Source organism: Tursiops truncatus, chromosome 1, assembly GCF_011762595.2.
Source record: "Tursiops truncatus isolate mTurTru1 chromosome 1, mTurTru1.mat.Y, whole genome shotgun sequence".
Taxonomy (NCBI): domain Eukaryota; kingdom Metazoa; phylum Chordata; class Mammalia; order Artiodactyla; family Delphinidae; genus Tursiops; species Tursiops truncatus.
The window spans coordinates 83,172,901-83,196,965 of NC_047034.1; the positions used below are offsets into that span (position 1 = coordinate 83,172,901).

General features: G+C 40.7%; 1 protein-coding gene across 3 annotated transcripts; it reads left to right on the forward strand.

Moving 5' to 3' along the window:
• The first annotated feature begins 3,537 nt into the window (after positions 1 to 3,537).
• On the forward strand, positions 3,538 to 23,971 carry AMPD1 (adenosine monophosphate deaminase 1). Of its 3 annotated transcripts, XM_004321449.4 has the most exons (16): positions 3,560 to 3,621; positions 4,907 to 4,918; positions 8,250 to 8,430; positions 9,749 to 9,914; positions 13,136 to 13,301; positions 15,863 to 16,082; positions 16,544 to 16,673; positions 17,703 to 17,897; positions 18,446 to 18,577; positions 19,337 to 19,500; positions 20,866 to 20,992; positions 21,176 to 21,339; positions 22,021 to 22,141; positions 22,796 to 22,969; positions 23,161 to 23,271; positions 23,633 to 23,969. In XM_004321449.4, the coding sequence occupies exons 1-16, from the start codon at positions 3,600 to 3,602 to the stop codon at positions 23,789 to 23,791; spliced, it is 2,244 nt and encodes a 747-aa protein (XP_004321497.4). In that variant the 5' UTR covers positions 3,560 to 3,599; the 3' UTR covers positions 23,792 to 23,969. The 3 variants fall into 3 exon arrangements, with proteins under 3 accessions (XP_073665422.1, XP_004321497.4, XP_073665426.1); XM_073809321.1 differs by lacking the exon at positions 4,907 to 4,918 and having other exon boundaries at positions 3,538 to 3,621; positions 23,633 to 23,968; XM_073809325.1 differs by lacking the exon at positions 17,703 to 17,897 and having other exon boundaries at positions 23,633 to 23,971.
• Positions 23,972 to 24,065: the final 94 nt, after the last annotated feature.

Consider the following 24,065-nt stretch of genomic DNA (forward strand, 5'->3'; position numbering starts at 1 on the left):
CATGCCCACAATTCTGTTCCAAATCTGAAGTTCCACACTGATGCTACTATCTTTAATATATGCTGTTACAGTTCATAAATTCTGCTGAGTCTAGCTAAGTACTTTATTTACCTAACAGTAATTATCACAGACAGGTGTACCTTGGAGATATTGCAGGTTTGGTTCCAGACCACCACAAGATAGTGAGTATCACATAAAGCAAGTCACACAACCTTTTTTGTTTCCCAGTGCATATAAAAGTTATGTTTACATTATCCTGTGGTCTATTAAGTGTGCAGTAGCATTATATCTAAATAACAATGTACATATCTTAATTTTAAAATACTTTATTGTTAAAAAATGCTAACCATCATCTGAGCCTTCAGAGAGTCTTAATCTTCTTGCTGGTGGAGGGTCTTGCCTCAATGTTGATGGCTGCTGACGGATCAGGGTGGTGGTTGCTGAAGGCTGGGATGGCTGTGGCAATTTCTTAAAATAAGACAACAGTGAAGTTTGCTACCTCAATTGACTCTTCCTTTCATGAACGATTTCTCTGTAGCATGCACCGCTGTTTGATAGCATTTTACACACAGTAGGACTTCTTTCAAAATTGGAGTCAATCCTCTCAAACCCTGCCACTGATTTATCAACTAAGTTTATGTAATATTCTAAATTCTTTGCTGTCATTTCAACGACCTTCACAAAATTTTCACCAGCAGTAGATTCCAGCTCAAGAAATCACCTTCTGGGAATTCCCCGGTGGTCCAGTGGTTAGGACTCGGCACTTTCACTGCCAGGGCCCAGGTTTGATCCCTGGTCGGGAAACTAAGATTCCGCAAGCTGTGTGGAGTGGCCAAAAAAAGAAAGAAAGAAAATAGAAACCACCTTCTTTGCTCATCCATAAGAAGAAACTCATCCATTCAAGTTGTATCATGAGATTATTCAGTCACATCTTTAGGCTGCACTTCTAATTCTAGTTCTCTTGCTATTTCCACCACATCTGCAGTTACTTCCTCCACTGAAGTCTTGAACCCCTCAAAGTCATCCATGAGAGTTGGAATCAACTTCTTCCAACTCCTGTTAATGTTGATATTTTGACCTCTTCCCATGAATCACGCATGTCCTTAATGGCATCTCGAATGGTGAATACTTTCCAGAAGGTTTTCAATTTACTTCGCCCAGATCCATCAGAGGAATCACTATCTATGGCAACTGTAGCCTTAAGAAATTTATTTCTTAAAGAATAATACTTGAAAGTCAAAATTACTCCTTGATTCTTGGGCTGCAGAATGGATATTGTATTAGCAGGCATGAAAATGACATAAATCTTGTTGTACATCTCTATCAGACCTCTTGGGTGACCAGGTGCTTTGTCAATTGAGCAATAATATTTTGAAAAGAATTTTTTTTTCTGAGTGGTACGTCTCAATAGAGGGTTTAAAATATTCAGTAAATCATGTTGAAACAGATATGCTGTCATCCAAGCTTTGTTTTTCCATTTATAGAGCACAGGCAGAGTAGATTTAGCTTAATTCTTAAGGGCCTTAGGATTTTTAGAATGCTAAATGAGCATTGGTTTCAACTTCAAGTCACCAGCTGAATTAACCCCTAAGGAGAGAGTCAGCCTGTCCTTTGAATCTTTGAAGCCAGGCATGACTTCTCCTCTCTAGCTATGAAAGTCCTAGATGGCACCTTCTTCCAATGTAAGGATGCTTCATCTACATTGAAAATCCATTGTTTAGTGGAGCCGCCTTCATTCATTACTTACATACATCATCTGGATAACTTGCTGCAGCTTCTTCATCAGCACCTGCTGCTTCACCTTGCACTTTTACATTATGGAGATGGCTTCTTTCCTTAACCCTCATGAACCAGCCTCTGCTAGCTTCAAACTTTTCTTCTGCAGCTTCCTCATCAATCTCAGCCTCTGTAGAATTGAAGAGAGTTAGGGCCTTGCTCTGGATTAGGCTTTGGCTTGAAGGAATGTTGTGGCTGGTTTGATCTTCTCTCCAAACCACTGAAACTTTCTCCATATCATCAATGAAACTGATTTTCTTTCTTATCAATCATTCGTGTGTTCACTGGAGAAGCACCTTTAACTTCCTTCAAGAACTTTTCCTTTGTATTCACAGTTTGGCTGTTTGGTGCAAGAGGCCTGGCTTTTGGCCTATCTTGGCTTTCAACATGCCTTCTTCACGATGCTTAATCGTTGCTAGTTTTTGATTTAAAGTGAAAGACATGAGGCTCTTCCTTTCACTCGGACACTTTGAGGCCATTGTAGGGTTATTCAATGGCCTAATTTCAATATAACTGTGTCTCAGAGAATAGGGTGGCCCAAGGAGAAGCGGGGAGACAGGAACCAGTCAGTGGAGCAGTCAGAACACATACAACATTATCGATTAAGTTCACTGTTTTATATGGGCATGCGTTCGTGGTGCCCCAAAACAATTATAATGGTAACATCAAAGATCACAGATCACAAATCACCATAACAAATATAATAATAATGAAAAAGTTTGAAATATTGTGAGAATTACCAAAATGTGACAGAGACACAGTGTAAGCAAATGCTGTTGGAAAAACGGTGACAGTAGACTTGCTCCTTGCAGGGTTGCCACGAACCTTCAATTTGTAAAAAACACAATATCCGCAAAGTGTGTTAAAGTTAAGCACAATAAAATCGAGGTCTTCCTGTATTTTGCTGTAACCAAGACTCTGTGTTACTGTGGAAGGAGCATGAGATCTTGGTCCAGAGAGACTTGGCTTTGCATTAACAATCAGAATGACTTTGGGTAAGGCACGTCTCTCCCCAGGGCCCCAGTTTTCTAATTTGGGAAGCAAGGGTAAGGTGCTCCTTGCCTTATAGCATTGTAAGCAGGATAAAATAGATAATATTTGGAAAGTGCTTTGTGTACTATAAAATGTTATGCATGAGAAATATATTCTTTTTGTAACAATATATAGAGTAAGGGTCCCTGAGCACTCTAGATGGCAGTTGTGCTTCCACAAGATTTGAAGTAAATTTATGACTTAATTCATTAAATAACTTCTGTCAGGTGAATTTCTGCCAAGTCAGGAATATTTCTTAAGGGGTGTGTGTGTGGGTGTGTGTGTGTGTGTGTGTGTGTGTGTGTGTGTGTGTGTGTTGAGAGTTTGATGAATGTACCAGCATATTCCCCGACCACAGAAAGCTGTTCTCAGGACTGAAATCCTGAGGACCTTGACTTTCCAGAAGGCTGGACGATTTCATTGTGTTTCGCTAGGGTGGAAAATAGTCATCAGTGGTCCAGTCATACAAGAAAACTACACTTGAAGAGAATCCAATCCATAGGAAGATTTAGAGAGTACTGAAATGCAATTTCTGGCCTACCACAGATATCTTGTCTAAAATCCCAGGGTAAACACTGAAGGCTTCACCTGTTTTTCACAGTCAATGCCTAAAGCTATAAATAGGTCTAAAGCTCATCTGTCTCCTTTTAGCAGAGAAGGGTCAAATTACAGGGGCAAAGCAAAATAATAAAATGAATATCAGCGTGTTTTATACTGTCAGTCAGTCATCCCCACAGTCTCCTGTCTCTTCCTTTCTACTGTGCTATCCTAGAATCAAGGATCCCAGCACAATGCCTCTGTTGAAACTTCCAGGTAGGTGTGCAAAAGTGTTTGTAGAGTTCACTGCTTTTAATATGCAATCAATCCTTTAACTATCATGTCAGCTCGGGAATCCTTTATTTAAGGTTCATAGTAATTTTAACAGTACATTTCAGGAAAAGACAAGACAAGGTTTCCAAGGGGATTTTGGTTTTTAGTTTTAGGAGGGAGGTGATCTTCTAAAACTGTATCATGTAGTAGCATCCTTGATGATCCCAGTAGAAAACTGTGTAAGATATTTATTATCTACGCTGCTAGTCTAAACAAAACCTGTGCTGCCACACTTGGGAGAAGGGTCCTATAAAATGTCTTTAGCTATACCATTAGCTGAAAATCATGAGAATAATGGCAATATTAATATTAATCTGTGTATTCTGATGGTTCACAATCCAGGTTTGTACACAGAGTAATTTTCAAAATAATAATTTGTCTTTTTCATTATAAAAGTAATACATTTCATGTGAAATAAAAAGAGACATTTCACTGAAAAATAAGAGTAATAAACACTCATTTAGGGAAACTGAGAAATTTAGAAAAGTAGTTATAAAAAAAAAAACCACAATCCTCATCATCCAAAGATAACTTTTAACATGTTAGTGTTTTTCTTTCAAACTATTTTCTTTGAAAATTTAAAGAATTTTTTTTAAAAAACCACAGTTGAGATTATATTATACATGTGACTTTGTATCCTGCCCTTTTTCTGGCTTCACATTATAACTTAATCAGTTACCATGGCACTCCAAACTCTTCCTAAACATCATTTTAAATGGCTGTATAATATTCCAATTTTCTTAACCAATCCCTTAAGTTCCTTATGATTTTTTTAAGTATAAATGTGCTCTGACAATAATATTTGTACCTAAAGCTTTTTCCATGTTTAAGGATTATTTCAGTAGGATAGATTCTCAGAAATGGCTGTTTGGTAGGTGTTAATTGTTTACCAAATAATCTGTTTTCGCTTACCTGCAATCAGCATTGTATGAGAGTTTCCATCCCTCTTGATCAGGTTTTTAAAAATCACATTTTACAAAGAGTACCTTTTTAAAATTATAAACATAAATTTAAAGAGACAAATTAGAAAGGAAAAGAAAACAAAGAGCTATATAATAACTATATTCCCAGGGTTTTCTATTGGCAGCAAATTGTAGAAAAATGGAAGAATGAGCTTTAATAACACATCCCACCACACCCCTTTCTTATACCAACCTACCTATTTCTATTCCAAAGCATTGATTAGTAGCCACATATATTTTATCTTGTTCTATTTTATTTCATACAGCTGAAGAAAAACGTGAGTATTTTGGGCTATTTTTCCTGCCATTTGCCAAAGTATCAATTTCTAAAAGATACTATTCTTTAATTCAGAAGCATGTCTATTTTTCAGCAGTGTTTATTAATGATACCATTAAAAGCCAACAAAGATTTATAATGACCATAGATCTCCCATAGCATAGCAAATGCACTCATGAATTTTCCTGCCTCCAAAAATCCCTTTTTTACAGAAACCTCAGAGGACATTCATTTGCTATTCTGACATAAAATAATCTTCTCCTTTAGACATTAGTTAAGGGGATCTACTGAGTCCTGCCCTAGTAAACCCTCCTCCAATGCAAAAAATTCCATGGTGAATTTTTGTGACCAGATAAAGTGAAACCCATTTTCGATAAAATTGTAACTTTTTATGTGTGTTCCCCTCCATCTCCAATCAGACTTGTCCTTTGACGGACTGATAGTACTCATGGTGCCTCTGAGTTCCTCTATGAGATGCCATGTGGCAGATGAAAGATCTACAACCTGTCTTTCCTACACATTAATAAAGCACTGCTGAGAAATAAGCATGTTTTTCTGGGTCTGTTGGGTGAAGCAGCAAGCATGATATTTCTTTTCTCAAGAGTTTTGCACTTCCTATGTTAATAATAATAATCCCCAACTTCTGCATAGTACTGTGTAGTTTTTAAAGTATTTCTTGGTCAATCTTTACAACAATTCTCTGAAGTTGACATTATTATTATTAATATTCCTCTTTTATGATGATGAACACTGAGGCTCCTAGTGATTATATGGCTTTACCAAGGCCACCCAGCTGTCACAGACACTTTTTCTCACTCCTAGTCCAGTGTTCTTTCTGCTTCACCACTCTACTTCTTGTTTCTATTCTCTTATCTATTCTCTGTCTAAATGTGGACGTCCTAACCTCAAGACATTGCCACTCAGATGCTCCATTATCTCAAACATGCTCAAAAAAGAACTCAGCAATTATCTATACAAACCTCAGGGAGTCATCTGTACTTTACTCCATGAATTAGGTTGTCACCAAATCTTATCTACTCACCTTTTGAAATGTCAGTTTCACTCTTTCCTCTCCCTAATCACCACCACTCCCTGAAGTATTTTTGAAAGGCAAAGCTCTTGAATTAGGAATCAAATTTCAGCTGTGGTTACATGAAGCCAAAACAACTGGTTGATTCAGTGGAAGGAAATATCAACCATATAATTTTTGGTGATAATGTAAGCTACTTCTTGAGAGTAGAGTTTCTACTTTTCAACTGTCTATAGTGACTTAGCTACAACCTAGAAAAAACAATGTTTAAAAACATGAAACCAATAGATGTGTGCAGTCCCACATAATGGATGCTTGTTCTGGAAGAGCCAGATCTCAAGCAAGTAGGATTTGGTTCCTGGGACTCCATTTCCATACTTTCCCTCCTGAGAACTCCAAGAGCATTGCCACAGCCCCATCATGACAAGCCACTTGCATAGTCATCTTCATTCTCCTCCTCATCATCATCAGAGCCCACTGGCCTATTTCCATTTGCTCCCCATGGTACATGAAGCCTCTTCTAATTTCTGCTTGTCATTCATCCTTTAGGTGCATGTGCTTGCCTGTGATGCTCAGGGAGGAATGATACTATTTCTGGGGAACAGTTGGCTGTGGGGTGGGGAGGCATTCTCAGGTCATCAAATGTATCTACTTAGTGTTTTGTTCGTTCCTTCATGGATCTTGGTGCTTGCCAAAAAACTAGGGATAGCATCCAAAGATGCTTGTCAGTTTCAGGAAGTGCTTGAGCTCAATGAGACAAATAGATGCATGAAGTTCAGCCAACATATTGGGCTTCTCTGTTACTCTGCTGTGACAAGCCAGGTTTGAAAACTGGCTGACCTGACTGTTAGCGTTGGTGAAGTTATGAGGCAATTACTCTCATTTCCAATGTATGCTTCAGCCTATACTAAGCCATACCATTTATCGTTTCCTTAATAACCCAAACCTAACCCCAAATACCAAATATCAGTCTGAGCAATGCTACCAAATTATGTCATTCAGTTTAATCTGGTGTTTTATTTTCCTTTAAAAAATTGCTCTCAAAAAGCATTTTCACATACATTATCTCGATGTCACAACAGCCTTGTAAGTGAGGTTTGTAGGTATTAGTATTCCCACTTTATACATAAGGAAACTGAAACAGGAGAAGGTGAAGGAGTTGGTAAGTACAGAACAGTGCTTGAATACAGTACACTTACCTAAATTGTAATTGAAAATGTGTCATTTTGGAGACTTGTATAGACATTGAAGGGGCAGCAGGAGTGAGGGGATCTATCTCTCTGCATGCAGTTTGCTTTGTCATCACATGAAGAATGTTTGTCTCCTGCTGTTGCTCCAAATATCCAGCTGTTTGCCATTCTCATTATTTGCTACCTGCTCTTTTCTGGAAATACCAAGAGACTTTTAGAAGTATTGGAGGTTATAACTACTCAGATGGAAACAGCTGGGTGTCTGGAAAACACAAGAGAACTTAACAGAAAAGCAGATATTTGATGGCCATCACTACCCTATATGATAAAACTGGTTGTCTTGTATTCTAAGGATCTTGGGGTTGTTCATTGCCAGGCTAAAAGGTCATCCTTCCACCCATTTTAAGAATGGAAAAATTAAGGCAAGTAAAAGTAAAATGGGCTGTCCAAAGGTCACTCATTATGGAAGGCCACATATCCACAAGAAATGGGACTCCCAACACTAGGCAGTAAATATTAGCGATTCCCTTCCCGCCCCCAACACCAGCACATCACCAAGTCATCAGGATTTGAAAAAAATGAGGTTGTGATGTGTGACAGAAACACAATATCTGTCTTATGAGGAAGAAAGGCCCTAAAGTACACATTTATTTCTCAGAACTATTTAGATCACTTATTCTGTTCAGGAAGAAGAACGCCAAGGACCAACAACCCTATCCGCATCTTTAAAACCGTCAGAAAAATTCCACCAACCTGATAGGAAGGACTATGCTGCATGGTTACTATGAAATCAAACTTAGCCCCGCCAGAAACAGGTGATCTTGGGTTAAGTGCTAGTCCTGCAAGAGCCCAATCCCATCTTTAGGACCCTCTAAAGTGTGCTGTAAGAATCTGACCCGTGATTCTGAGAATGGATTTCCAAGCTACCCACACAAAAACCCACTAAAGAGAGAATAGGCATGAAGTGCCATCATGTTCCTGGCACACTGGGCGGAGAGCAGGGGAGCCATGTACCCAGGGCAGTCCTTAGCACTGTGCCTTCTGTGCAGCAGAAACTCTCGGATGACTTCTGAGAAAGTGCTTGAACACTAACACGTGAAAACGCCTTTTAGGTATTGATGATGCAACACGGAGCTTTGCTGAAAAAGTGTTTGCCTCTGAAGTCAAAGATGAGGGAGGCCATCATGAGATCTCCCCTTTTGATGTGGATGAGATCTGTCCAATTTTGCACGATGAGATGCGCAAACACCTATTCCAGCTGGAGGCTCTGTCCACCCCCACAGGAGGCAGGAGGTAAGTGGTGTAAGTGGAATGTTCATTACGTTGGGACACAAGGAAGGGGAAATGTCAGGGCAGATGGTTCACTCTGAATGATGATTCAACTTGGAGGAAAAACTCTGTCAGAGTTAAACCCACACCCCCCCCAAACACACACACTGAATACACTAGGGCGAAGCAACGAGGACCAAAAAAGAAGAAAACAGTGGCCTTCCTACCTTCATCCAACCTGCCTTTAGTTGAACCATTCCTGTTCACCCAAGCAAGAGGACATGATCTACCACGTGATTGTTCCAAACCAAAGTGGCTGATGGCTGCTGAGCACACGCTCAGTTTCCACACTATATAGAAACTGGAACTCAAGGGCCTCATCTTTGGACTCTGTACTTAGTCAACCTTAGTGTCGTGCTGCCTGATAGGAATCCTGCCCTTCAGCCAGTCTGACCTCCTCCAGGCCTCAGGGATACAGCTCTCCGTTTCTGCCCTCAGGCGCTGCCCATCCTATGCCTGTGATGTGTAACTACTACTGCCTCCCCTGAACAGATCCCTCTCCACAAAGTCTGTTTATTTTCCCTTCTTTGAACTACTCTAGTACTCACTACCTGTCACTATGTGCCACAGTTTAGTTCTCAAACCTGTTATTGACCACTTACTTGGACCCCCCCCTCCTCAAAACACTCCCCTCCCCCAACCAGCTTCATGGGGAGGTCATTCTGCAGTCCTTCCCTTGGTTTTATTTCTTTAAGGAAATAACAGCAATCCACCTTCTTTGGCATCCCCCATAGGACCTAACACAGGGCATGGGTCAAAGTAGAAACGGAATAAATACATGTTGATTTGAGGAAGTAATGTTGATTAAGCAACTTACAAGTTCCAGGTAGTGTGCTAAGCATTTTATAAACATTAAATCTCACAGAAATCCTGAATGGTAGACATCATTACACCACTTTTTTAGAGAGAGATACAGAAGCTCACAGAATTTAAGGGACACGCACCAAATGACACAGGTACTAACTGACATAGCCTGTGCTTACTGCAGCACCCAGACTTCCTGTTCTGCTGGGAGTGGGCCTCCTGTGCAGGACAGTGTCATGCTGAGAGTCTTCTAGTACATTCCCCAAGACCCACTCTTCCAAGGTATACGAGGACGAAGGGAACACTCTAACATGATACCCCTTTCCATAAGGTTGGATCCTGTTTCTGACACCCAGCCCACATTTAATTTTCACTCTTTTTCTCAAAATGAAATTGTATAGTGGAACATCAACTTACCACAATGAAACTCGCAATGAAGATAAAGTTAACTCTTTTTATTTTTCAATTTCAAACCGAGAAAAAAGCGTTACTTTGGACAGAGGACCATTAGTTTGTCCGTTCCACAAAGTGAAACATCTTCCACCAAATTGTCCCACATTGATGAATACATTTCTTCGTCTCCCACCTACGAGACCGTGCCTGATTTTCAGAGAGTGCAGATCACAGGCGATTATTCCTCTGGGGTGAGTTGCTTCTTGCCCCTCACATGTAGCTGCTAGAAAGATACTCAGCTTGATTGTTTCAGCTTCTTTCCTTCCTCCCCTTCCTTTTGAAGAAGGTGTTAGCTCACCTGTCCTTTGCTGTACTTCATTATCACATTTCAATACCAATATGCTACAACTTTTAAAAAAAATTTATTGATGATTGATATACAATGTTGTGTTAACTTCTACTGTACAGCAAATTGATTCAGTTTTATATATATATATATATATATATATATATATATATATATATATATTCTTTTCCATTATGGTTTATCACAGGGTACTGAATATAGCTCCCTATACAGTACGACCTTGTTGTTTACGATATGCTATGACATATTTCTGTTTTGCTTTTATCATCTCACATAATTTCTCCTCCTTTATCTCATTTGCTTGCACATGCGAATACGCAGTAGAATGTGATGTGTGTGTTACAGAATACAGTGGACAGATTCTGGCAAAAGAACCAAAGAGAGTAGCAACTGAACTAGTCTCACTGAGGGCATCATAAAGCAGGAAAGGGAGCCTCAGGGAGGCCCGGGGGGCAGAGTGGGGAGGGGCTCTTGGGGAAAGATGGACCCAGAGCAGACCTAGAATGGAGAGAAGGGCTGCAGGTAGCATTAACCAATCAAAGAAAACAGATCAGGAGAAAGAGAGAGAAAAGAGGAAAGAAGAGTGGAGAGGAAAGAAGATGAGAGAGGACTTCGCTGGCAGCGCAGTGATTAAGAGTCTGCCTGCCAATGCAGGGGACATGGGTTCGATCCCTGGTCCGGGAAGATCCCACATGCCCTGGAGCAACTAAGCCCGTGCGCCACAACTACTGAGCCTGCGCTCTAGAGCCTGCAAGCCACAACTACTGAGCCCACGTGCCACAACAACTGAGGCCCGCGTGCCTAGAGCCTGTGCTCTGCAACAAAGAGAAGCTACTGCAATGAGAAGCCCATGCACCACAACGAAGAGTAGCCCCTGCTTGCCACAACTAGAGAAAGCCCGTGCGCAGCAACGAAGACCCAACGCAGCCAAAAGTAAATAAATAAATTTATTTTTTAAAAAAAGAAGAAGAAGATGAGAGAGAGGTCAGAACATTCTAATGCAGCTGCTGTTTTTCGACCAACTGTCCTTTCCAATTTCATAGCAGATGCTTACACAGTAGATTATTGCTTGGAACAGATTCTGGTATGCCACAGGGATAGTAAACTCAAGTTGCAAACAACTTGACCTGCTTGTCCTACCCAGAACAGTTGGTCAATAAATAAATCTCTGCCACACGGACTTGCAAAATCAGCATCATATTGGTGAAATTGCTGTTTAGCCATTGGTCTATGCTCCAAATATAGTTTTAATGACTGGTCCTAAACCCTCTTCTCATGTAACTGACCCACTTAGGGTCAGTTCCAAGATATTTAAAAATGACAGAGCAATGAAATGGACACTATTCTTGTTTATTCGTTTTCTGCATGGTAACATGTGTGCTCTACAAATGGCAGGGATTTTAGATGCTAAATAACTGAAACGAAATGTTTAATAGCAACGTGGCAAACAAAGTTTGGAGAAGGCCAGAGTTCAAAAAAACCACAAATATTAAAACTTGATCCCTATGTGCTTGGTGGAAATGAAAACAGGAATAAAAAGAAAGAAGATGAGAGGAAGGACAAGGCTCACAGAAGTCAGGGATTAGCTTCTCCTCCTATAAAAGCTGGAGGGCACCTGAAATCTTGGTCTGGAGTCTTTTTTTTTCTTTCTTTCTTTTTTCTTTTTTTTAACATCTTTATTGGAGTATAATTTCTTTGAAGAACCAAGTATGTGGCTACACCGGGTAGCTGAAGGTGGCTGAGCTGCTGAGCTACACTCCACCTAGTTGTGGCCTGTACCTGAATCAGTCTTTGCCTTTATAACTGAACAGAGAAGTAAAGGGGGAATTAGGGCTAAGTTCCCAAGGCCATTCATCCCAGGTAAACAACAAATTCATTGTAATCAGTCCTTATTGAGCACATACTCTGTGTCAGGCACTGTGTGCTAAGTGCTGAGGACGAGAAGGTGGATAAGATCCAGCTCTTGTCCTCAAGGAGCTTTAGGTGGTTGGCCCATTAGGTAGCAAAGGAACAAGCGTGCTATTGGAAGCAGACCCCCAGACCTAGCACCTGTGCCAGACTCTCTTGGTCAAGGTCAACAAGTCATTAAAAAGAGTTCAACTGTTTAGGATTAATATCTGGACTTCAAACCATTGGGAACAAGCTTGCATTGGTCCCAGAAAGTCTTTGGGTTCTGATGATGAGCATGCAATGATTTAGAGTTATAACTGTGGGCATGTCAAGCCCAGCCAGGAGTTGGGGATGGGGTCAGGGAAATAGACCAGTTTTTTTTTTTTTTACGGTTCGCGGGCCTCTCACTGCCGTGGCCTCTCCCGCTGCGGAGCACAGGCTCCGGTCGCGCAGGCTCAGCGGCCATGGCTCATGGGCCCAGCCGCTCTGCGGCATGTGGGATCTTCCCGGACCGGGGCACGAACCCGCGTCCCCTGCATCGGCAGGCGGACTCTCAACCACTGCGCCACCAGGGAAGCCCAAAAATAGGTCAGTTTTAGGAAATTTCCAGCAGTTCTAAGAAAATTTTACTCTATAATCTCTGTTTTTAGTCCCAGATAAAATCCTGTTCAAAACCATCCCAAAGAATGACTTCTCACAGGATGATATTCTGATCCGTCTCTAGCTACAGAAAGCAGTGCATGGGTGACAGGGTTTGAGGGAAGTGTGACACTTTATTCCTTCCCCAATTTTTTCCACACTGACCAGCAGGTGATCTGAGTTCTCATATTACACCAACATTGTCTTTCAGTTGAGATGTTGTCTTCAGAAGCCTATACTTAAAATGTTCTTTTGCTACCTGGAGAAAGTATTGTCCATGTTAGAATGGGTCCTTTTAATCATATTTGTTAGATAATCACTGCTATCTAGCAAAAACCAAAAACAAATATGGGACTGTAAGGAAAGACTCATAGGACAGACACGTTTTGGCAGGAATGGAAGAGCGATTAAAACTTCAGGGCCTGCTCCTTGAGGGAGACCCAGGGCCCAAGTTGAGTGAGAAGTAGGAGCGGCTCAGCAGGGGCTGTGACACCCAGGAGAGCTGGGAGGTGCCAATGACAAGCTTTCCCCACTTCTCCAGTTTTCACAGGAGCTACTGTGAAATTTTCTTGGTAGGTTACGGTTGAAGATTTCGAAATGGTTTGCAAAGGTCTTTATCGGGCATTGTGTATACGGGAGAAATATATGCAGAAGTCATTTCAGAGGTTTCCAAAAACCCCTTCCCAGTACTTGAGGAACATTGAGGGTGAGGCTTCGGTAGCAAATGAGAGCTTCTATCCAGGTAAGTAATTTTCTTATATAATGTCTGGAATATAGCTTTAGGTTTAACTACTAACTGTTAAAAGTGCCCCATGATTATAAGTAACCCAGTTTTAAGATATCATAGTCATCTTTGGCTCCGTTCTCTCTCCCGCCCAAGTGCCCAATCACTTGATTCAGTCTGTACAATATCTCTCAGAACCTCCTCTCTTCACCATATTCCTCAAGCTCTAATTTAGGTGCATATTTCTCTTTGTCCAGATCATTGCAATAGCTTCCTAACTACTCTGTTAAATTCTAATCTCACTTCCTTTCAGTTCATCCTCACTTTGGTACCAGTTATTATAAAACAGATCTGAGCACATCCTTCTCCTGACGAAAACCTTTAACTACGCCCCCTACAAAGTTAAGTCCAGTCTTGAGCCTGGCATTCAAGGCCTACCACCATCTAGCCTTCTAACTATGTTTTATTTATCTGTTATTTATTTATTTTTGGACTTGCACACTCAATCTATTTATAAACTTACCTCCTTTACTCCACCTTTGAACTCTTTGTCCTGGTTGGAAGCATATCCTGTTGTCCATTTAGTTCAGCACATTCCTGCCCCTGTACTGTTGCCATGCCATTCCCTGTGCTGCATTGCCCTTCCTTTCACTTTTTTACTATATGTTCAAATGTCCAGATCCAGTCTCATCCTTCAAGGTACAGCTCGACCATTATCATTTCCTTCCTTCCTCTGACCTCTGTACAAAAGTAAACTACAGGTTTTGACTTTCCATAGCACTTTATTTACATATCTCATTTTTACTTTCTTTCTTATATAGTACATATTTTTAAACAATCATATTTTAATAATTTCTATTGTATAACTGTATCATAATTTATTTAATCAATTCCTATATTTAGGCGTTTAGATTTCTGACTTTTAAAAGTTTATCTCCAGGGCTTCCCTGGTGGCGCAGTGGTTGAGAGTCCGCCTGCCGATGCGGGGGACACGGGTTCGTGCCCCGGTCCGGGAAGATCCCACATGCCGCGGAGTGGCTGGGCCCGTGAGCCATGGCCGCTGGGCCTACGCGTTCAGAGCCTGTGCTCCACAATGGGAGAGGCCACGGCAGTGAGAGGCCTGCGTACCACAAAAAAAAAAAAAAAAAAAAAAAAGTTTATTTCCAACAAGGTTACAATAAACATCTTTATTAAGACATCTTTGTACAATTGCTCTATTATCTTTAGGATTAGACTTCTAGAATTGAAATTCAGGGGAGGCAGCTATTTAAGGTTTTTGAACTATCAACTTGTGATGTTGTTAAAAATTTCCAGTTCTAGAGCTTCTTCTCTTTAATTCCTTTTAATATTAAAATCATAGTAAACATGTTCCAGTTTGGTAACTCATAACATTGGTTTGTTCATCTTCTATAGTATTGACATTTAGGATGACTTGCCTTTGTTTCCTAAATTATACTTTATCTCTCTAGTATATTTAAGAGTAGGGACTCGAAAGTTTATACTTGACATAGCAATGTACTGTCTCACTTCTTTCGTGTTCCTTATCTCAGTTTTGGATAGAAAATGTGCCAACATTTTCTGTTTTCTTTTTTTTTTTCTTTTGGTCATCAAAATTTATACAGCAGTTTCTTTTTCTAAAATATATATATATGTTTCTTAGTAAATTTATTTATTTATTTATTTTCGGCTGCGTTGGGTCTTCGCTGCCGCACGTGGGCTTTCTCTAGCTGCGGAGAGCGGAGGCTCCTCTTCCTTGCGGTGCGCGGGCTTCTCACTGTGGTGGCTTCACTTTGTTGCGGAGCACGGACTCTAGGCACGCGGGCTTCAGTAGTTGTGGTACTCGGGCTCAGTAGCTGTGGCTCGTGGGCTCTAGGGCACAGGCTCAGCAGTTGCGGTGCCCGGGCTTAGTTGCTCCGCGGCATGTGGGATCCTCCCGGACCAGGGCTCAAACCCATGTTCCCTCTATTGGCAGGCGGATTCTTAACCACTGCGCCACCGGGGAAGCCCTATACAGCAGATTCTTATTAGTTAACCATTTAATACATATTAGTGTATATATGTCAATCCCAATCTCCCAATTCATCACACCACCCCCCTAAAACCTAAAACTGCTCAAAAAAATTGTCTGTTAAAAAATAACCACTCTAAATTAAGACTGATAGAGAAGCTTGGTTTAAATAAGGAAAAGGCCCAAACTCTACATTTTAACGGTAGTTTTACTTTTATTTCTACGCAGTTATCTCAAATGTTAATAAAATGCTCTTAACAGGAAGATTTTAACAATTTTAATAAATAACGAAAATGGTTTGTAAGAAGTATTGCAATTATATAAACAGAAATTCTGAAGAACTTGAAAATCATTCTTACACTAGATAAAATGTTATTGTTATTTTATACTACTAATTTAGTCACCTTTGGGAAATAATGTAAAAATAAACTTTAGCTTAGCTCTGGATAATTACAACTTATGACATACAGAATTCCATACAAATGAGATCTTACAGTATTTAACTTTGGTTATTTTTATGTGGTCATTCATTCTATGTGCTGATATATTATTGTGTGTTTTATTGAAAAAGTCTTTACCCCTCCCATGAAGAAGAGAGAAGACCCCTTCCGAACAGATAACCTCCCGGAAAACCTCGGTTATCACCTCAAAATGAAGGACGGTGTGGTTTACATTTATCCTAATGAAGAAGCAGCCAGCAAAGAGGAGCCTAAGCCACTTCCTTACCCCAATCTGGACACCTTCTTAGATGATATGAATTTTTTACTTGCTTTAATTGCTCGAGGACCCGTGTAAGTGTTAAGACCTAAACTACTGCTACTATTACTACTACTAACAGTAAGACTACGTATTAATTAATTGCTTACAAGGTTCAAACACTATGTTAAAACCTTCATGTGCATTGTTTCTTTTTCTCCTCACAATCGTTCTATGAGGTGGGTATTTTTATAACTCCCGATTTACACGCTGAGACTTTGACGAGTTAAGTGATTTGCCCAAAGTCACACAGGTGGCTGAGACAGGCTTTGAGCCCCAATCCTCCCTCATTATTATTTATGTACAATTTTGATGAAAAGATTAAGTCCTTGGAGCCCAATACTTTTCAAGTTAGATTAATGCAGAGTAAGCCAGTTCCATTTGGAAACAAACATAATAGTTTTCTACAGGTTATAAGGGTCCTGATGGTTTTGAAATTGTGACTGTTTTCCTTAGATGTCTGGAATTTTTTACAATCATGATTTAATTTTCACAGTAAGACCTATACCCACCGGCGCCTGAAGTTCCTCTCCTCCAAGTTCCAGGTCCATCAGATGCTCAATGAGATGGATGAGTTGAAGGAGCTGAAGAGCAACCCCCACCGGGATTTTTACAACTGCAGGAAGGTAAACATATTCGGTGCTCAGGGGTCATTCCTGGACAAAAACATTAATCCACTTATTTCTTGAACAGGACAAGAAAGATACTGTTTTTCTGATTCATGTAAGATTTCTGCAGGTTCAGTAGAACTTCATGAAAGGAGATAGATGATGTCTAAAAGATTAAAATGCCTTTTCTGCTGTTTTCTGCATAGAAAGGTTTATCACATTATTGCCATAAAAAATTATAGTTATCATCAACAACAAAAATAATAAAAACGAATAGAACCTCAAAAACCACTATTCTAGGATTTGAAAGGTCTTCACTCTAGTCCTCTTTCTTCTACTTCCTGACTGTAAGACATTGGGGAGGAAATGATTAAATATTTCTGAGTTTCAGTTTCCTCATTTGTAAAACTGGGAAATATATCTGCTCAATCTAGCTCATAAGAGGATTGTGAATAGCAAATGGAAAACTAATCAACTAGAAACACTTCCAAGATGTGTTCTGACCACTTAAATGATTGCAAGGAAGTGGGAGTAGGAAATATATGAGCAGAGGTTTGGGACCAATCCCTGGCTCAGCCACCTGTATAACCTTGGGCAAATTACTTAATCTATCAAAACTTCCGCTTATAAAATTGTACTCATAAAAATACCAACTCATAAGTGCCATCGCTGTGCCATGGCTTCATCATTTCAACCTTTCTCCCTTTGGGGCTGAAAGCTGTAGCAGCTGCTTCACTTCCAGCTGTGTCTCATGGGTGGAGAACTGTCCCCAAGACTTTTGTGTGGATCAAATGTAGGAAGTAAATTTGATGCACAGATATCCAGGAGAAGCAGGCAATATTACTGTATCCAGCCTAAACTTTCACATCCTCACAAGGGCACAAAAAGGTGCTACGGGTTCATTCTTTGCTCGGCCACCTCCACCAGCTGCCAGGTCACACCCCTATCATATACTCCTTTCTCCCATCACAGTGGGATTGGCAGGCACCACAGAGAAGCATAACTCAAGCTGATTGTTGGTTTTTCTTTGTCTGAATGTACACACAGGTTGATACCCATATCCATGCAGCCGCTTGCATGAACCAGAAACATCTACTGCGCTTTATTAAGAAATCTTACCAAGTTGATGCTGACAGAGTGGTCTATAGCACCAAGGAGAAAAATCTGACCCTAAAGGAACTTTTTGCTAAATTAAAAATGCATCCCTACGACCTGACTGTTGATTCTCTGGATGTTCATGCTGTAGGTTGAAAAGATAATGTCAGTTTCATCTAATTCTCAGAACCCCACACGCCTTTCCCCTACAAACTCTCCCTTCTCAGAGCCCGCTAAACTACGTGGGCTTACCATGCTAACTGAAAGAACCCATGGACAACTTTGAGGTTCTCTCATTGTCAGCTGTATTGGATTCCATTCTTGGAGCCCAAGCCCTTCTCCTGTTTTGTTTTTTGTTTTTTTTTAATAAATTTATTTTATTTATTTTATTCTTGGCTGTTGGGTCTTCGTTGCTGTGCATGGGCTTTCTCTAGTTGTGGCGAGCTAGGTCTGCTCTTCATTGTGGTGCGTATGCTTCTCATTGTGGTGGCTTCTCTTGTTGTGGAGACGGGCTCTAGGCATGGGCTTTAGTAGTTGCAGCACACGGGCTCAGTAGTTGTGGTGCACTGGCTTAGTTGCTCTGCGCCAAGCCCTTCTCCTGTTACCAGGCCACTGTTCCTTGTGGCCATTCCCTAACTCTCTGTGTTCAGGCAGCTCTGATAAAGATATACTTGTGCTCCTGTTTCCTGATGCAGGGACGTCAGACTTTCCAGCGTTTTGATAAGTTCAATGACAAATACAATCCTGTAGGAGCAAGTGAGCTACGGGACCTCTACCTGAAGACAGACAATTACATTAATGGGGAATATTTTGCCACTATCATCAAGGTGAGGAGAAATCAACCAGATCTATGGTACCTGGCCTGGTTCTTGAGGAGGGGGAAGAAGAGAGGGAGGGAAGGAAGGAGAAAAGAGGGAAGGAAGGAAGGAGGGAAGAAGAAAGGGAGGGAGGGAAGAAGGAGAGAGGGAAAAAAGGAAAGAGAAAAGAGGGAAGGAAGGAAGGAAAGGAGGGAGGGAGGGAGGGAGGGTGCTATCCCTGAGGTCAGGCAATACACAAATGAATGTGATAATTTCTTCTGAAACATTCACTGTAATGATTTTCAAAGACCTTGATTCCTAGGACAGAGACCCTAAGGGTGTGGATTTGGGATTAAGGACCTGGCTCTTCCAGGCTTTTGGAGTTGCAAGTTCAGGAAGAATTAGGATCAGAATCCATCCTGATCTTCATGACACCTGAACATTAGGAGGCAGGAATGACAGGTGCAGTTGGGAGATGTGTGTTTGGGGAGATAGGGGGCATATGAAAAGCTGAATTTCTTTTGCAGCAGTGCCTTGGGATTTCATCATCTTTAGTCTGACTCTTTTTCTCTCTAGACTCCATTACATCCTATCAGTCTTTTAGCCCGACTAGCTCCCCCTCACCTCTCAGGCTCCTTACATCTTAACCTTGATAGTTTTCCTCTGACTGCCTTTCACATTTCCTCTGTTCTTCTTAGTACCCATCTCCTCTCCCTAGACCCCACAGGTTTAGACCCCTGAGGGACCCGTGGGAATTCCTGGCTTTGGACTCCTCTCTTGGCTTTGCAGGAGGTAGGTGCAGACTTGGTGGACGCCAAGTACCAGCACACTGAGCCCCGCCTGTCTATCTACGGCCGCAGTCCTGATGAGTGGAGCAAACTCTCCACCTGGTTCGTCCGAAACCACATCTACTGCCCCAACATGACATGGATGATCCAGGTCCCCAGGATCTAGTACGTACCCACCCACTGGAAACCCTGAAGCCTGCCTTCCTCCCACCTGCCTCACCCTCCACACCAGCAAGGAATGTGCAGCACATCTGGACAGAAATAAGCTTTGTTAAACAGCAGTCAGTACTGGGGCCCGGGTGCCTGGTTTTGTCCCTTCTGGGTTTAGCACTCTTGATGACAGACAGGAGTTAGGAAGATCATTTCAGTTCAGTTTTCTAACCAGGTTTTTTGGTTTTGTTTTGTAAAACAGGGGACTTTATGCAGATCACAAAATAACTTCTTGAGAATGATTAAGACTTAAGATAAGAACTATATACATTTTACTATACATTTTCTTTCTCTTGGTCTTCCTCTCTGTGTCCAGTTCACTCTTTCCCATGCGCATCTGTACTGGGGTGTACCTTTCTTGTATCAGAACCTCTACCACTGTCTGTCGATTGTCTCATCTACAAGTGCTCAAGTTCTCCATGATTAATGAGTATTCATCAATGGTATTATCACCTGCTAATTACTCATTGCCCTCAGGGATGTTCATACCATTGATCTTTTATCTAACTTAAGTGTTTATATATTGTCTAGCCACCTACCTCCATGCTGTGTGTGCCCTGTGACAATGCAAGAGTTTTATCCTGTCTCTTTAGCCAAAAATAAAAGTAGCTTTTTGACTGGAGTAAAACATCCTGTCTAATATCATTAAGGAAGAGATATTAAAGCATTAGAGTGTGGTGGTTAGAAGCATGGGCCCTGGCTCTGGACTGGCTATGCTTGAATCCTGGCTCTACCACTTACTAGCTGTGTGACCTTGGCAAGTTGTGTGACCTCTCTGTGCCTTAGTTTCATCATCTTTAAAATGGGGTCATAATGGTACCTAATTTATTGTGTTTTATGAGGATTAAATTAGCTAATACTTCTGGCCACTTAAAAGAGTGGATGGCATATATTGTGTGCTATATAAGAATTTGTTAGATTGCCCCCTGGCCACAGCATATCATAGGTGTTCTTGATAACTGTTTCACGCTCACGATACCACACATGTAAAAATCATTGAAACTTTCATGACAGAGTTCCCATACTCTTCATTTTCTATCTGGACTTAGCTGTGAACGTTTAGTTTTCTTACCACAGAGGATTTGTAGAAGATATAGGGGCATGTGGTCCAACAAGAAATTTATACCTCCTATGCCAAACCCAAACTGAATCCTTCATTATGGGTAGCCAAGAAGAATGTACCAGAGTGGACCTAGGATGGAGACACTAGGTCTTCTCCTGAACATGGCATTTAGTCCTTTGCTTGCCTTTGGTCCTTTGCTTTGAACTATTAGTCCAAAAAATCTTTTCCTCCTAAATTCTCTTCATTCCTGCCTCTAGTGATGTGTTCCGATCTAAGAATTTCCTTCCACACTTCGGAAAGATGCTGGAGAATATTTTCATGCCAGTGTTTGAGGCCACCATCAACCCCCAGGCTCACCCAGACCTCAGTGTCTTCCTCAAGCATGTAAGCATGGCCCTGAAAGCCTTCCTACGGCTGCACATGAACCAGCCCGCCTACCTAACCATGATTAATTCTTGATGCTTATCTCTGACATTTGGTCCTTGCCTTTGGAAGCTGAAAGTTTGTCTGAGGGCCGGGACCCTGCCTTCAGACTGAACCCATTACGTGGCTCACTCTTCCTGACAGATTACTGGCTTCGACAGTGTGGATGATGAGTCCAAACACAGCGGCCACATGTTCTCCTCCAAGAGCCCTAAGCCCCAGGAGTGGACCATGGAAAAGAATCCATCTTACACTTACTATGCCTACTATATGTACGCAAACATCACGGTGCTCAACAGCCTGAGAAAGTAAGTAGATGAGAACTGGAGCTAGAAGGAGAATCTATTTAGCACACCTCTTTCCTCATACATTGGCACCCTAGGTGGTTGAGGGCCTACGCTGCTGGGATGCTGCCAGCTGGCCCAGAGCAGAAATTTCTTTCCCTTGTCTTTTTCTTCGGTTTCTTTATTTATTTAGGGGCAGGAATGGACAGTTTGGAGCCTTCAGTAACTTTCACAGTTCCTTTTCTTTGGAAGTTTAGGAATTTACACTAATCACTGTGCAATTTACTATAAAATTCCATACATTTTACCTTCCTTGATATATCTGGGTAAGGAATAAATAGAGGACTATCATAATGGGGTTTTCTGGAAATGTTTCCCCGCTGAAGTGTGAGTAGGAGAAACAACGACATGGTGATATTGGTAAAAGTTGGGTGGAAACTGAAGATGTTTCTGTTCAGGTAATCAAAACTTTCCTCCATACCCTCATATCCTATGTTGTCTCTTTTTTCAAAAAGCCTGTGTTTGGGAAGAATTAAGATTATGATTTGGAATTGTCAGTTTTGCTGAATACTTTGGATACCCCACTCCCTTTCAGAGTGTTCTGGTGTTTCCTACCAGATTTTCTTATAAATCACTCTATGCCCAGCACTGTTGCCAGGTCCCAGTCAGTCACCTGTGATTGCTATAGTAGCTCCGTTTCCCTAGGGAACGAGGCATGAATACGTTTCTGTTCCGACCTCACTGTGGGGAAGCTGGAGCTCTCACCCATCTCATGACAGCATTCATGACAGCAGATAATATCTCTCATGGCCTGAATTTAAAAAAGGTGAGTTGGAAGCTCTCTTCTCAATATTAACTTTTATACTGGAGCTAGAGGAACAGCATTTTTTCCCCTTATCATTCTGTCACAAGTCATTATCAACACTGGAATCAAATTAAAGTAGAGCAAAAAAGATTTTTGAGATTATTTAGTGCATCTCATTTTACAGAGGCCCGGAGAAGTAAAGGAAGTTGCTCGAGATTACCTAGATAGTTGGTGGCAGGGAGGAGTTAATGCAGATCGCCTGACTTGCATTTTAGAACTCTGACAAGGGATAAATCAGAGGCAGCTTGGCTTACCTGAAACTGGTTTTCACCAGATTTCATGTTATAGCATGTTTTAAAATGCCTCTGGTGTGAGTCAGAACTTTCTTGTAGGGAAAAAAAATGTTTCAAGGTGAAGTCTTTTGCCTAACTAACTAGACAATTAAAACACAAACAGCTGGGTTTGACTCAATGCTTCTGAAAATGGATCCCAAATAAATTTCTTCTAAATAGTATTTACATTTAAAAGCTATTATTCTTCTTTACAAGGGGATTTAAAGAATAGGTGATAATTTTATTGACAGGTAAAACTTGAGGTAACCAGGAAGTTTTAACTTTTCTAGTTTGTGTCCCTTTCTCAACACTAAAAAAATTTTTTTTCACTCTTCCTTTACAGAGTCCTGTGTTACAGTATTTGTTTTTCTTAGCCCAGATTCCCATCGCTATGTCGCCATTAAGTAACAACAGCTTATTTCTAGAATATGCCAAAAATCCGTTTTTAGATTTCTTCCAGAAAGGGCTAATGATCTCACTGTCTACAGATGACCCGATGCAATTCCACTTCACCAAGGTACACATATGGAATTTTGAGTAATACAAGTATATTTTTGCTGAAATGTTGTTTACCACCCAGAATTTTAAAGTCAAATCAAGATATTTCATTATTCTTTTTGTGCAGGATGTGGGTTATTTCTTTTAATGCATTCCTTTTTCTTCCTTTCTTCCTTTTTTTTTTGGCCTCATTTAAATAAATAACCCAAGGAGCCCCTAATGGAAGAATACGCCATTGCTGCACAAGTCTTCAAGCTGAGTACCTGTGATATGTGTGAAGTGGCAAGAAACAGTGTTCTGCAATGTGGAATTTCTCATGAGGTAGACCTGCCCTTGACTGGCTCTCCTTCTGAGTTTAGAATTTGGCAACTTGAATATTGAAAAATTAGTTGGGGAAACATGTTGAAAAATTATTTCACAAATCATGTGCAATTACTATGGACAGGGACTAGAAAAAACTATTCTGTCTCTCTGGCCATGCTTTTTGGGCAAGGGAAATAAAATATAATTGATTTCTCAGCAGACCGTGCACATTGAGGTACTGGATGAGTGCTTTTAATGGTTTATTGTTTTCCTCTTGCCCGTAGCTAACATAAGGAAGGAATCTTGGTGGAGGATGTAATTATTGTCTATATCAGGGTAAAAAGAGACAACAATCATTCTGTTTCCTTTTCTCTTATAGGAGAAAGTAAAGTTTCTGGGTGATAATTACCTTGAAGAAGGTCCTACTGGAAATGATATCCGAAAGACAAATGTGGCCCAAATCCGCATGGCCTATCGCTACGAAACCTGGTGTTATGAACTTAATTTAATTGCTGAAGGCAGTAAATCAGGAGAATAAAACAAATAAACCAAATAATGATATGGGTGAGATTTTCATTGTAGAGTGTGAATAACAATAGTTACCAGTTATTGAATCCCTACTACAAGCCAAAGATTGTATTAGATATTGTTCCATTGACATTATTTCATTTAATGTTTTGCACAACTTTATAGGTATTATTACCTCCATTTTGGGGAAGATGAGTAAACTGAGGTTGGTGAAGTTAATAACCTGCACAATTGTACAACACAGGGAATATAGCCAATTTTTTATAATAACTGTAAATGGAATA

Coding starts and splice junctions, on each gene's coding strand:
- AMPD1 (XM_004321449.4), top strand. CDS start 3,600: ATGCCTCTGTTGAAACTTCCAG. Junction 16,083..16,543: donor TTAATTGCTCGAGGACCCGT/GTAAGTGTTAAG, acceptor TAATTTTCACAG/TAAGACCTATACCCACCGGC. Junction 16,674..17,702: donor ATTTTTACAACTGCAGGAAG/GTAAACATATTC, acceptor ATGTACACACAG/GTTGATACCCATATCCATGC.